This window comes from Berghia stephanieae, chromosome 1 (genome assembly GCF_034508935.2).
Source record: "Berghia stephanieae isolate SIO BIC M18660-M18661 chromosome 1, UCSD_Bste_1.3, whole genome shotgun sequence".
NCBI classification, from domain to species: Eukaryota; Metazoa; Mollusca; class Gastropoda; order Nudibranchia; family Aeolidiidae; genus Berghia; species Berghia stephanieae.
In genome coordinates, this window is record NC_088360.1 from 18,481,842 (window position 1) to 18,497,755 (window position 15,914).

At 34.6% G+C, this 15,914-nt stretch overlaps 1 protein-coding gene across 4 annotated transcripts in view; it reads left to right on the top strand.

The window, feature by feature from the left end:
- Positions 1–15,914, top strand: part of LOC144969483 (phosphatase and actin regulator 2-like) — a 126,830-nt gene extending 110,916 nt beyond the window's left edge. For 3 of the 4 annotated variants that reach the window (XM_078908611.1, XM_078908626.1, XM_078908619.1), the window contains 10 exons: positions 4,749–5,069; positions 5,737–5,961; positions 6,548–6,754; positions 9,765–9,954; positions 10,540–10,700; positions 11,329–11,541; positions 12,432–12,493; positions 13,436–13,573; positions 14,050–14,126; positions 15,043–15,914. In XM_078908611.1, the coding sequence (XP_078764737.1) occupies positions 4,749–5,069; positions 5,737–5,961; positions 6,548–6,754; positions 9,765–9,954; positions 10,540–10,700; positions 11,329–11,541; positions 12,432–12,493; positions 13,436–13,573; positions 14,050–14,126; positions 15,043–15,058 (1,610 nt within the window). In that variant the 3' untranslated portion in view covers positions 15,059–15,914. The remainder of the gene's footprint in view (positions 1–4,748; positions 5,070–5,736; positions 5,962–6,547; positions 6,755–9,764; positions 9,955–10,539; positions 10,701–11,328; positions 11,542–12,431; positions 12,494–13,435; positions 13,574–14,049; positions 14,127–15,042) is intronic. The other variant, XM_078908632.1, reaches the window with a different exon arrangement.

Here is a 15,914-nt window from a genome sequence, read left to right on the forward strand (position 1 = left end):
CTATCTATCTATCTATTTATCTATCTATCTATCTATCTATCTATCTATCTATCTATCTATCTATTTATCTCATACTCGTGTGTATAGGATGAGAATAGCGACCTTCCAGCATTAGACAATGATGATTTATATATATATATATAATCTCAGAGCACAACGAGACTTGGTTTTTAAAACTATCCATATCCACCCCATTCGATAAGTAAGATCTGAATCCATCATAAGGAACTCGTACGTAGATTTTAATCACTACACCGTACCATCTGTCCACTAAATAATGGAACTCTCTTAGTTGATTGGGATGGTCGTTTGATGGGGAAACTTTGACAGGTGTATTCTATTTTCATAATGCCTTACCCTTTGGAGATCTGTGTTTCAGGCATGAAATTATACTAGTTGATGCTCTGAAGTCTGCGAGAACAGATTATTAAATCTCTGAGAAGGGGTGGGGGGGGGGGGGAGGAGGAGGAGAAGAAGAAGGAGAGTGAATATAGATTTTGTATATGTTTTCGCCTGTGGGGTAGTTTGTAACTGTATTTGTTTGTATGTGGGGGAGGGGAGGGGAGAGAGAGAGAGAGAGAGAGAGAGAGAGAGAGAGAGAGAGAGAGAGAGAGAGAGAGAACATGATCTTGTTCCCATGCCTTCCCTACCTGTATGTATTTATTCTCTGACTAAAAAGTTCCGTCGGTTCCTTTCAATCTCATTGCATGCACTCCATTTACCTCCCCTTATATCTTGTTCGTTCTCATTTGGATTTTTTCCCCCTCCACTCACAATGATAAAGAAGAAAAAAGAAAGAAAACTTTTTTCTTTTCAATTTTGTTTTACCTGCTCCCAAGGTAAACGCCGTCACAAACTGACAAAACACTATTCTACATATTTTTATTTTGTCGATGGATTAGAATGAATAACTCCCAGATGGTCATATATAGCATCTTATAGAAGTCATCGGTTAAAGTACGTATTGTGACAAGCCAGGGGTGGTCATTTTAATGTTGATTTTATGCGTTTAGGTAAAATACAACATCTGGCAGTCAGATATAACGTACCAACGTGTACCCTCGAACATTTTATAGTCTGATTGGTAGGATTTAGTGAGAACAAATCATTAAAATGGCTGTCTAAAAACAATAACAAAGAGCTGAGTGGCGTCAATTTCGTTCCTTCCATATTTAATGACGATATGAAGGAAATGTTTTCTTCTGATCAAAGTGCAAAGGGGGTGTTTTGTCAGTTATGGGTGGGACGGATTAATACACTCCAGTACAAAACACGATAAAACTACAAATTAATGTCACAATCCCACAACTTCGTCTCAAGTGTTTTAACATCTGCCGAACTTTGTAAGTTTTGCGTCTTTGTGTCTCGAACTGTAGATATGAAAAGAACACAAAGATGGAAGTTGTTGCATTGCGAATTGAATTATCTACGCAGTAAAACCGATATTTCTCTAATTAATGATTAAGACGTCTAGGTTGGTTTTTATTTTATTTATTTATTTGTTGTTGTTTTTTTTTTGTTTGTTTTTGTCTTTACAAATTAGATGTGCTTATCGATTTCGTGTTTGTCAAAGAGAGAGAGAGAGAGAGAGAGAGAGAGAGAGAGAGAGAGAGAGAGAGAGAGGATGGATGGCAGGCATCTCAGCGAGGTGGAAAAAGCGGGTGTGGGGGGGGGGGGGTTGTTTCTCATCTCATTATTGATTCTATTTAACTTCTAATTCTACCCTTCTCGTTTTCTGTGCATTTTACAAATCCTATTTTCTAGAATGCTTCATCCAGACCAGACTTGGCTGGTCATTAAATTTGTTTGCCGTATACTGACAAAAGTTCTTTTAATTATTTTTTTTTTCTTCTCTTTTACCCACCGAAATTTTAGGCCAGAATGTTTTACTTCAACTAGTGGAGAACTTACAATATTTAAAGGGAAATAAAGGCTATAGATAGAACGAAGATGACGTCATTCGGGCATTTGTTGTTTTTTGGCCATCCGCTTTTATGAGTAATCTCACTAAACTGTCTTGTATTAAACAGTCTATAAATGTTCAAGGTTACACATAGTTCTGTGTATTGGTCCGTTATACTTCCGGTTGGCAATGTTGTGAGCTTCTTAGCCAAGTGCATACTATCTATAACGAACAGGCACTCATCTATTTTAATTATTATACCACTGCATTTTGGAAATTAACATAAAATCGAATCTACGATCAAAATCGAGCCAGTAATAAAGTCTGTAGGTGCGCACAAATGAATCTGGCAACAAGACGGCCAGTTACATTCCTGCCAAGTCTTACGAATTTTTCGTAATTTTACGAATTTTAGACAAATTTCATGGCCAAATACGAAATTTTATGGAAAATTACGAATTTCTAATCCTTAGTAGTAGTAGTAATAATAATAATAATAATAATAATAATAATAATAATAATGATAAGAAGAAGAAGCGAACTACTACTGCTACTACTACTACTACTACTACTACTACTACTACTACTACTACTACTACTACTACTACTACGACTACTACGACTACTATTATTATTATTATAATAATAATAATAATAATAATAATAATAATAATAATAATAATAATAATAATAATAATAATAATAATAATAATAATAATAGTATTGTGGTTGTTGGTACACAATTTCAGAAATTACAAATTTCCTTGTCAAATTACTAAAAATTGACATAAAAATTACTTTGTGAAGTTTTCAATTTGGCAGGTCTGCAGTTACTTGTATATTATATCAATAAATCCTTTTTTTAAAAATAGTTTTATAAATTTTTAGATTTGCCAGTAATTCTGTGCTCGCTGGCGAAAATTTAACATGGACTGCACTGAACAATTTTGACCCCCAAAACTCTTTTTGTTTAAGAATGGATTATAGATCGATAAAGGTAATCTCAACTGGTCAAAAAAATCTCAAACCTGAGACGTGTTTGAGGTCTCAGGTTTGAGACTTGAGACGAGTTGAGGGTTGGATTAATCCATCGATAATTCAAGTCTTCCGTTTTCTGGCCAAAACGTAAAATAAGGCGTTTCATCGGTGTTTGGCAGATTTGTCTCGGTTCACTCTGCGTGTCTCATTATCTTGGCTCATGCTCGTTGATTTGTGAAAAATAGACAAGTTTTAACGACTGTGAGAGTAATTAGAATGAAAATAAACATGAACTTATTCTTGGCACAGACCCCATATTTTCTGACCTGTACCTTTATTTTATTTATTTATTCATTTATTTTATATCGACGTGCACTTATTTGCAGGTCTGATAACCCAATTCCCAATGGGTTCATTGTTGTAATGGAAATCTAAAAAAAATGACGCAAAATATTGTCCATTACAACAATGTTAAACTAGGCCCAAAAAGTGGGTTCGGATGTCAGACCTATATATGTACACGTTGATCATATATCATATATATGGAAGTCTATATATATATATATTTATATATATATATATATATATATATATATATATATATATTATGTATATATATTATATATATATATATATATATATATATATATTATATATGTATTATTATATATTTATATATATATATATATATATATTATATATATATTGATTCTCAATCTGATGTCATTTGGTCGTTCTGAAGTAATCGAAGTGGGATGTAACTTAAGCGTCATTGATAAGGGGTTTTTTTGGTTGAGAACAAGAGGGTAGATCACTGCTGGCCTCTTTTCTTTTATACTTTTCCTGGACCACTCTCATTCGTCTTACTTTTCCCCATTGGCTGAGTCGGACATACTGTCTTTTTGTCCTGTTTTGTTTATATTATACTTCTCTTTTTTTTTTCAACACACCGAGATGACTGAAAAGTGTTGTGTGTTGTAACTTTTTGAAATATATAGGATTGAATTTTGGTAACATATCCCCTTTCTAAACATCGTTATTATATGCTGAACGCTGTACAGTTTAAAATTGGAGTATAAAAAGAGTACACATTTTAACTGGAAGGGTAAGACATGCAAGCGATATTTAGGCACAAATATTTACATTTTTTATTGTCTAAGACAATGCTGCTTTTTGCAGAAAGACTTTCAAGTTTAACTAGTGTGTAATTTAAAGTTCTGATATGAATCAGTGCCAGGCACGGCAAGAAAAATTTCAAAAAAAATTAATAAAAATACATAAATAAATTTTAAAAAATAATAATAATAATAAATAATTAATTTTTTTTAAAAATAATGATAATAATAATAATAATAATAATAATAATAATAATAATAATAATAATAATAATAATAATAAAATAATAATAATAATAATAATAATGAAAATAATAATAATAATAATAATAATAATAATGAATAATAATAATAATAATAATAATAATAATAATAATAATAATAATAATAATAATAATAATGGGGCAGTGAGGCAGATGATTTTTAAGAAGACCTTTTTTTCTTTCTTTTTTTTTTTTTTGTTCTTCCTTTGTCTAGAACTGTTTCATTCACACTTTTTTTCCATATCTTTATCTCACACCAGTGCCCGCTCCGGAATTTGTTTGCCTCGTTGACATTCTCAATAAAATGTGTGTAAAATGTTTTTCCTTTAGAGCGTAGAGTGTGGAGGTTAATTGTGGGCTCAGATCTTCTGACCCAATTTCAATCGTGTGTTCCAGACCACAATTCTAAGATACACAGTGTCACTCTATAATAATCCATTTCAAGCTGACAAATTTATTGTTCTATTGTTTTACTCTTGTCTCATCCAGAGATGCTGAAAGAGTGCGATGAGTCCGGAGACACCAGTGAAACCTCCCCGGTCGTGGACGGTGAAAGGAACCGAATCCAAGCCACCACCTCGGCCACCTGCATCACCTCCACCACCACCAACTCCAACTCCAACATAACCGCCGGTGGTTACTGTAATAACTCCACCAACGGAACGGAGGGAAACGCCACTTTGCCAGCGGCCGCCAACAACAGTTCAATGGCGACTGCCACTCTTCCTCCACAACACCCTGTTGCCATGTCATTGCACCCCTCCCCCCAGCAACCCTCTGATGCTCCCCCTTCATGTGTTCAACCCAACAGTAAGTCATTATTTACAACTTTTTGTAATTGTCTTATGGCTTGTAGACATCAATCTTAAAGTCCAGGTTGGAGAAATTCTTTAGGGAATGAATTAATGTGAACTGTTCAGAATTATCCTTACATCCCGCCCTTCCTCGTTTCGATTTATATTCTTTATGTGTATTCTGTTAGAATGTACAATCAAGGAATATTAAAGACCTTTTAACTTGGAATTCTTTTTAATCCGTAATTCCCATTGGGGGTGGGGGGGGGGGGGGTGGCATTGAGCAGTCTTAGTACTGTGTAAATTACCATCGGAAGGATCCATTAACCTTTCAAACACGTGAAACAATTAGGATGGTGACCTCCTCATGAAGTAAGAGCCAGGGTTAATGTAGCAACTCTGTTAAAAAAATCTAGTTTGGAAGTCTGCTTGATGTCTTCAAAGGTGCTTTTTAGTTTTTACATGTTAATGGTAGCTGAATAAAACTGTTTATGCACATGTTTTTGTTCATTTTTAATACAAATTTTCCAATTTTGAAAAGTAGCGAAAAACTCTAGGATTGAGTGAGTTAAAGGAACTTTCTATCCTTCATTTGTCTTAGGCTGCTGTAACTCCTAATTGTATGAGTATACTTATTATTACTCTCGCGCTTCTTTCCCCCATCTGTCTGTCTTCCAACTCAGGTGTTTCCTCCTCCACACATGCTCGTCCCATCATCATCCCCGCTGGTTGTCCCAGCCCCACGGTGCAAGCTCCCCAACCCAGGGAACACCCACCCCCTCCCAATTATAATGAAGCTGTGTCCCAGGCCATGTCTGACATGCGAATGGGAGGCAACTCCACCGTCAACGCTTACTCATTCCAACCTGGCATTGCCGGTGACGGCGTCAAAAGGGTGGCCATAGTCGGTGAGATACATCGAAATTATATTTTTTGGATTTTTACAACTTTTACTTTCCTAAAGTTTTGGTTAGCTGAGAGAGAAATTGTTTTGGGTTGTGTATTTGAAGAATTTAGTTCTTTATCAAATGCAAAAACCAATAATGTGCATTTACATATAAAAAAAAATAATTTTTAAAGTTGGATTACAGTTGACATTACAAGACATTGCAACACATATCGTTGAATATTCACAAAATTTTGGAAGTGTTGATTAATTGTAATAAGCTGAAGATGTGGATTGATGATCAGTTGACCGATTGTATTTTTTCCCCCCAAAGTTTTGTTTCTCTTTGTTAATGATGTAAACATGTTTACGTTGTTTTTGTTTTGAGGATTTTTTTTCTTCTTCTTAAAATCCATTTGCCCAGGTTTTAATGTAAAAGTATTTGTCATTTAAAGAGGATATTTGACCAAGCTTCAAGCTGAATATTTTATATGATTCATATTTTTTATGAGCCTATGTATTGTAAACGGCATTTTTAAAGAAAATATATGCATCATTGCACTTGTTGTAATAGTAAGTCATGATAATGTCATTTCATTTTATGCCAGCACCTCAAGAGATCCACCCAGATGATAAAGATGATGATGAAGATGATGATGACGATGATGAGGATAGTGCCCAGCTCAATAAATATGTGACCGATCCATCACTAGTCCCTCAGCAGTCGCCGTATGAAGCGGTCCTTGCCAGTGAGCCTGATTTGAACAAAAGGCCATATAAATCAGCCCTCAAGAAACCAAATATTGCCTCACCTGGTTAGTCATGCCTTCTCAGTTTGGTTTGTTTGGGTTTTTTTTGTTTTCTTTTATCTGTGTTAAAGAAAGAAATACCTCACTTCCTCAGTGCAGAAATAAACAAATTAATTAGAACGATAAACGGATAAGAATAAAGAATATAAATGGGGTGGGGCTTTTTTTTTGTTTTGTTTTTTCTACACGTAAAGCAGATAGAAAATTTTAAAAATTAATAATTAGAGGTGCCTAAATGAGTCAATAAAATGGAGATAAAGATAAAGGGAGTAAATCTGACTCGTGAATGAACAACACAAAACAAACGATGTTTCTGCCCTTGGCCTTTATCAAGAAAACACAGAATTCATATATATTTATATTAGATTGTCATAATAGATAGAAACATACAAATTAAAAGAATGTAAAATCCTCCAACACTCAGATTCCTCAATTTGGGATAGAACTTCAGACTTTCTAATTGTCAAACTGAACATGCTAACATTAAATTTAGCTTTTTCACATGGTATGACAAACTGCTATCATATAGGAATATCTTTAATCGATTGACTAAATGTATAATTATAAAGGAATCATCCATGTTGTCCAAAGGGACTACTCTAATCTTGCCTTTAAAAAATAATTGAAATTTCCTTAAGATGGGTTGAAACCAACATACGCTTATATACAGGTCTGATGACCCAAATTGTTATAAAAGAAATGCTCTCAAATCAATGCAAAATATCCTCCATGACAACAATGTTAAAACGGGCCCAAAATTGTGTCCAGTAATCAGATCTGCAAATATGTTCACATCGGTTGAAACCCAGGTTATATTTGACTAGTTTGTCTTCTTGTGTGGACATTTTCAGGAATAAAAGACCTTGTAATTTCGAAGTTTTGACTACGAGAAATTCATTGTTGCCACGGTTGAATTTATTAATTTTTAAATCTGTTCAAATTTATTGGAAGCTCGTTTGTTGCTGTCCTTGTGCTTAACTCACTCAGCCCTAACACCGACTATATCTGTAGTTTACCCGGGGTTACTTTTACCCAATGCCTGTTTATTACATTTTTTCTGAGACAAATTATAGGTGTAGTATCAAAGCAAATGTTTTTAGTTTTTGCATGTTAATGGTAGTTAAATAAAACCATCTATGTACATGCTGATTTTTAATACATTTTTTCCAGTTTTGAAAAGTAGCAAAAAAACTCTAGGATTGAGTGAGTTAAAGCCATTTTATCATTGGTGATCCATTCACTCAATGTTTATTTTTGTCAGAGTGAACCAAAGGAGAAAAATAATTGAGTTCACAATCAAAATTATCAGAATTAAGAAGTTTATGATTTGTGTAGGTCAAGGAATGAACAAAACACACTCTCTCTATTGAGGGCATTTGAAGGGATTTGTTCTATACACAGCCCAGTTTGGCCTTGGTTTGAGACAGTTTTGAACTGCCGTGGATCATTTGTCTTATCCTGTAGCTCAGCAACTGAAACCTGCATCTTTTATATATAGGCACAAAAGAAATATCACAATTGATTCATCAATTTGACTTTTTAGACCACTGGCATCATAAGTGGATTCAATAGTCTGATGTCACGTCGCTCAGCAACGGCGGCCATCGTGGTTCTAAACAAAGAAAATCGGTACTTTTTATTCTTCATGCTGGCTAGAACTTTTCATATGTCTTGTGATCAGAATGTGTAAAAGTCAAAACATGATCAGATTTATAATGGTTTTTTTCCCCGCCGGATACGCATTTATGCTCGTCGGAGAAATATTTCATAAGGGCGTCCGCCATTGTTCCGATAGTTTAGAGCTAGTTACTAAGTTACCATGCGTCATTATGAGAGAAGTGATGTTACGACTGTTGAAGCCTAATGTCATTTGCAATTTCTAAAAACAGCTAAACTGGACTTGAGCATGTGTAGAACTGACCCCTTCATTCGTTTTAACTCAAAGTTGGCAGTTGTTAAGTTTCTTGTCAAATTTTTATCGTTATGTTCAACCTGACATATAATACAGTTTTGAAATGACTGGTCACATTTAGATAAATCGGTGCAATCAACACGTTTGGTAATTAATCCAAACATTATCTAGAATTCTGTTTGAAGTCATTAATTAAGGTTTATATAATAATAATAATAATAATGAAATTTATTTATATTGCGCCCACTCCTCTTTACAATAAAGCTCTAGGCGCATAACAATAACTTCAATCCATTCAAATTTCTCTCTCTCTCTCTCTCTCTCTCTCTCTCTCTCTCTCTCTCTCTCTCTCTCTCTCTCTAACTCTATCTATCTATCTATCTATCTCTCTCCCAGTCTCTCTCAGTCTCTTATTATTAGCAATGACTATCCCACACAAATCTTTGGGCCTCTTTTTCGCTCACGAAGTGCCCGAATTCGCGTCAAAATATGGGACGAAGCCGTTTCGTATATGCTATTTTAAAAAATTAATTACGACGCTGTTTATCGATGAATATGACTAAAAGTTGGCACACAGTTAGAAAAAAGGTCATTTTAGATTATGTCAAGCGACAAAACTCGTGCGATTACCAGAAGACCGTTAAAAATAGATTTTTACTCTTTGGAGTAAAATATTTCTAAAACTACCGGCGTGGAGGTTTTGTCGCTGACAAGGTAATACATGAACATTTCTTCTTTTTGGTTGTAAAATTTCATATGAATATGACGAGTACTTTTCCCGTATTTCACAAAACACCATCCTAATTTGCTCTTCAAGTTTCAATCTTTTAATCCACTTATTACGCAAGATGCAACCAAAGGTCGAAAAAAAATGCCGAAAAAGCGTCCCATATTTTCTCGTTTTTTTCCTCTTTGCGGGTCATCCAAATAAATGACACCTTTGAAACTACATAACTTGTTTATTTATGAATGGATTTTAAAAATTCAAAAACACTTTTACTCAGTGGAGATAGGGCTTTAATTTTAGACAAAATTTTTCCTCAAAAAGAGAAAAAAACATTTTTCATAGTCATTGCTACTTATTATATATATTATTTCCTCTAGCCTCCAGTAGTTTTGCCAGACCACTGGACACGAGCAGAGCCAGCCCTACCCCAGGATCTGTCAACCCACACACCCCTAGATTTAGCGATCAGCCTCCCACCACCCATTTAGCCCCCCACCCCTCTGGGACTCCCCCCGTGGGCACCGTCAGGCCCATACCAAGGCCTAGAGTCTCTGTACAGGCCACGACGTAAGTATATTCTCCTCATTGCCTGTGGATCTTTTTTTTTCTTTCCATAAGGTGTTCGGCAAACTGAAAATACAAAGTTTACAACCAGTCAAATATTTGGAAGCACTAAGCATCGATGCTTACTTAATTAAAATAATTTAACCAAATCCTCCTATAAATAGAAATCTAAGAATAAAGCTTTTCATTAGAGCCATGGATCAGGAGCCAATCCTGGTTTCTATATTGTTATACAGATCATAGTAATTGCTTCCTACCCTTTGGATAGGACACCTCTTTATTGCTACTCAATGACTGCTGGGTGAATGTTGATTTCACCGGAGATCAACCCTGGTCCATTTATCACGATCCCAGAATCTAAAAATTCTTCTGCAAATAATAATATAGGCAGATGAGAATACATCTTTTTTTCAAGCAGTTTGATGTAAAATATTTGATAGTTTATATTTATGTTTATTGACTTTTATCCATTCAAAGTTTTGCTATTTTATTATTTCCATGTCATTTTTTTTTTTTTTTTAAAATGTATTTCGATAATATGTCTTGGTCTTTAAAAGAAAACTGAAAAATGTTATTCTGATTGAACAGTCCAGATAATGAGAGTGACAAGGAAAATGTGCCCAGTTCAACAGGTCCCTATCAGAGCACAGACCAACAACATCATCACCAGAATCAACATCAGTTATCTCCCAGTGACTCAGATGATTCTGAAGACGAAGAGATCAAATACAAGGATGATTATGACCCCAGTCAGTTTACACTGCAATGTTATTTTGTCTTTGGTTGTTTGTTTTTTTTTTGTTTTGTTTTTTTGTATCTCTCTCTCTCTCTCTCTCTCTCTCTCTCTCTCTCTCTCTCTCTCTCTCTCTTCTCTCTCTCTCTCTCTTTCTCTCTCTCTCTCTCTCTCTCTCTCTCTCTCTCTCTCTCTCTCTCTCCTTTTTTTTTTTTTTTTATTTTTTTTTTTAAATCCCATCCTTCCTCTGTTTCTTGCTTCTTTTTATCTTTTTTTAAAATGGTTAAGGGACTAAGGATAATATTTGATTTAGCATGATGAACTTCTCTTAGAACATTGTTCATGTCTTGTGAATGAATACTTATCAGTCCATTACTTTGACTGGTTTCTACTCATTAGACAATAAGGAGTGTTGGACTTTGGGGTGAAAGTTTCATATAAATGTGATTTTATTTAAATCTTTAAAACAAGATAATCCTGATTTTTAAAAATCAATGCGAATAAAATATAAGTATGTTGAAAATTAGTGCTTGTCCGTCATTAAAGTAGTGAAATGAATTTGCTGTTTTACTGGGCATTATTTTATTATCATGCAGATTCCGAAAATGGTTAAATCACCGACTTCAAATGATTTTCCCCCCCAGATTCCTTGGCAGCTAAAGTGGCTCGAAACGACAGCCTGGCCCGTTTCCTGGAGTCGAGGCCATCCAAAAACGACCTCGTGGCCAAAAACATCATTCCAAGCCAATCGGACTCTGAGAAGAAAGAGTTGAGGGAGGCGATCGGTTCCAAACTCACCCGACGTCTCAGTTTGCGTCCAACTCAGGAAGAATTAGAGAATAGAAATATTTTACATCGTAAGTGTTCCGTTTAATTTTTTTTCCTGATTTGACTTATTATTTGAAAATGTCTATGCATTTTAGTCATATAAAACAAATATGTATTGACATAATGAAGGTATAATTTCATTCTCTGGTTTTTCAGTCCAGTTGAAATCAATTGATAAGCTCCCAGAGATGTCCTTATTTGAAAATGTCTATGCATTTTAGTCATATAAAACAAATATGTATTGACATAATGAAGGTATAATTTCATTCTCTGGTTTTTCAGTCCAGTTGAAATCAATTGATAAACTTCCAGAGATGTCCTTATTTGGCGGCTACTCATAGATTTCGTTGTAGAGCTAGAGTGTATTATTTTATCTTAAATTTTGTATTCAATTTATATATATTTAAATTTTTATAAAGGAGCATATTAATAAAAGTATAAATTCCCTTTATTCATCTTCAAGGGAAAATTTGTCTTTAGGGTCTATTCCAAATGAAGATTGTTGGAATAACCAAGGTGACTTGCTCAAGGCCACACGGTGCAGCGGGTAGTGGAACTTGGTACCTTTCGGGTATGAAGCAAAGACCCATACTGCTGAGCCAGGCTGCCACATGCTTTTCGATTCCCCAATATCTGAGTCTTTACTCATTGAAACCGTGGATTTGAATTCCCACCAATGTTTTATAAAGGGTTTGATGATTAAGTTTTCAAGTTCAGTCACCATCGTTGTGGTTTGAATAGTAATGTCTTGTTTAAGAATAACATTTCCTTTTTAAAATTGTTTTCTTGCAGGACAATTATTAGATAAATTTGATTCTCGAGCTCACTTATTATCATTAATTTTAAATCATAATTTATTGTTACAAAAATTTGTATCACAGCTTTTTGTTATTAAACATTACAAATTTTTATCAAACAGAACAATCATCAGATGAACATCTTGCAGAGAAGGAAAGAAAAAGGAGATATTTGATTCGCAAGGTGTGTATTGCTCTTGTTAAAATACTTTCCATGTAGTTTTTCTCCCATCCTGAGATCAAGTATGTGATTTCATTATGGCCGATGGTTATATAATTCTCTGTCATCTATTTATCAGTTATAAGATACATAAAATTAGAATCACATGAAACTATTTATTTCTTTATTTTTTAACATGTTTAAAAAGGGGGTCCAGACGGGTCGACTGACAAGTAAAGGGTCTTTTTTCTTTCGGACCTCTCAGTCCACTCATCACTGATTGGATAGCTTTATTAGGTCTGTTGTTACATCTGGTGGTGGAAAGTAATTTGCAGTCAATGAATAATCAATTCAAAATGTAGCAAGCAATCGTTACTGTCAGTTTAATGCCACAGATTCCAGGATAAAATCCTCATAAGCTCATCTCATGTTGTTTGGAAAATCAATTGAAGAATTTGCTAGTTTTGTGGTGGTTAGTGAGAACAACTTTAAATACTGTTACTGTTAGATAATGTTTTGTGTTTTGGGTGTTCACTAAAGCATAATAATAATAATAATAATATATACTTTATTCAGCCAAAAAAATGGAAATCCGTTTACAGACATGGTATGCATGAAAATGTATACACACAAAGTTGAGAATCTCTGGCGACAATGTATACTTATATATATATGCCAATGCACAAAAATTGTAAAAATATAGAACCAAGAACCAATAGCAACACTTAATATATTAATTTGATAAATTGAGATATGCCATACCTCTGGCCTTTAGTCCGAATTTGTGTGTGTATATTTAAAAGATAGATAGTATTTAATTTAAACCACGGTTACGCGTTAAAAATTCGAACACCGTGTGGCAAAAATGAATTAAGGTGAATTGTTGTCTTTGTTTTTATAGATATGAGGCGACGGCTCCTCATGGAGATTCATAATTTTTTGGGGTTATTTTTGCAATCATTACAGTTAAGCTTCCGTCCCAGTATAGAAGAGCTGAGAGAAAGAAAAATCATTGACTTCAGCGACTATGTGGAAGTAACAGATGCCCATGAATATGACAGACGGGCTGAGAAACCCTGGACCAAACTCACTCCTAGGGATAAGGTAACATCTCTCTGTCTCTCTCTCTCTCTCTCTCTCTCTCTCTCTCTCTCTCTCTCTCTCTGTCTCTCTCTCTCTTCTCTCTCTTTCTCTCTTCTCTCTTCTATCTCTATCTCTCTCTCTCTTCTCTCTCTTCTCTCTCTTTCTCTCTGTCTCTCTCTTCTCTCTCTTTCTCTCTCTCTTTCTCTCTCTATCTCTCTCTCTCCCCTCTCTCTCTCTCTCTCCCCTCTCTCTCTCTCTATCTATCTCTCTTTCTCTCTCTCTCTCTCTCTCTCTATCTATCTCTCTCTCTCTCTCTCTCTCTCTCTCCTCTCTCTCTTCTATCTCCTCTTCTCTCTCTCTCTCTCTCTCTCTCTCTCTCTCTCTATCTCTCTCTGTCTCTCTCTCTCTTTCTCTCTCTCTCTGTTCTCTCTTTATCTCTCTCACACACACACACACATAAGAGTTTATTTGAAAATTATGTTCCCATCTGTCCACAGGCGGCTATTCGAAAAGAACTGAATGAATTTAAGAGTAAGGAGATGGATGTACATCAGGAGAGTCGACATCTAACAAGGTACCCGTTTGATTTCTCATTAGCCATTCATTTCTGATTACCAATTGCAATACTCTTCAACAGTCGTAACGTCACTTCCTTCCTAATGACGCATGGTAACTTAGTAACACTGGCTCTAAACTATCGGAACAATCGCGAACGCCCGTATGAAATATTTCTCCAGCGAGCATAAAAGCGTATCCAGAGGGGGAAAAAAAAAACATAAATTTGATCATGTTTTGACTTTTACACATTCTGGTCACAAGCTTTATGAAAAGTTCTAACCAGCATGAAGAATAAGAAGTAATGATTTTCTTTGTTTAGAACCAAGATGGCCACCGTTGCCGGGCGGTGGGACATCAGACTCCTGAATCCAACTGTGGGCTTGACACAGCATGGATGTAATGGACAGGATTTGGCATTGGTTTGAGAGTATTTCCAATAAAAAAAATGAGCCCATAAAAAAATTGGCGAATTTATTCAGCACAATATCCACTAAACAGGCTCAAAGCACTTCACAAAGTGTCCCTATCCAACAGTAACACTTAATGTGTAGAATGAGACATGATGCCTGTTAGGTGATATTACAATTTATATTTTATTTCCGACAGAGACAATGCTGTTCAAGGCCAAGTTCTCCTTTTTACACCTGAGTGTGGTGATAAAATGTAGATAAAGTCTTTTCCAAAGACTCAACTTTGCACCGCTCAAAGCGGAACTTAAACCCTGGACCTTTTTCAGTCCGACAGGCTAGAGTCATACCACAAGACCCCATATTGATGCACATAGTGGGTTATCTGACCTGCAAATGAGGGTACACCGGTGTAGGACAATTTTATTGTAATGAACCACTCATCATTGTTTCAAAGAACGTCAACAATGCTCAAAATTTTATTTCACCTCTTTTCCTTTTTTAAATATTTTTTTTCCAAACCAGATTCCACAAGCCGTGATTGTAGGAACAGTTTTGCTTTGGTTACCTTGGGACCTCCATTTGTTTCCCTCAAGCCTTTCCTGCCATGAGATTCAGATCATAAACTCACAAGAGTTATCTCTCTTGGCAAGAGCCTCCGTGATATTGGCCTATGTAATATCATCTGCTCAGTCAATTCCATCTCCTTTAGTATTTATGAGCTTATTGTGATGGTACTACACAGAGCTTTTAGGTATTTAAGATACTCGTCATTATCATTTTGTAATAAAGATGAACAAGATGCTTTATTATTATTATTATTATTATTATTATATTATTATTATTATTATTATTATTATTATTATTATTATTATTATTATTATTATTATTATTATTATTATTATTATTATTATTATTATTATTAGTATTATTATTATTATTATTATTATTATTATTATTATAAGCCTCTGACCAGTACATACATTTGCAATAACAGCATGAACAATGTTTCTGTGCTTGTTTTGATGTATTTTTATGTTTTTTTTCCCCATTTTTTATTATTATCTACTCTAGTACATCAATCTGATTTTTTAAAATAGTTGCTTAGTTGTGGTGTGCATATCCTTGGGTTTTAAAGGAATTGGCTAGAAAATGAAACAATGTTACTGACTCGATTTGAATTGTTTCATTTGCATTTTTAAAGAGAAAAAAAAAACATTCAAAAGAACACTGTTTTTTGGGGTTTTTAAAAAAAAAATTTTAATTTTATTTCGTTTGAATATTACTTTTCTTTTTTCTAATTTAACTTTGAAATTAGGCTGCAAAAATGATGAACATTCGATTCGAACTTCTATTCATTCTCATCCCTTATTGTCATTATCTTCTGTATAGCGTCG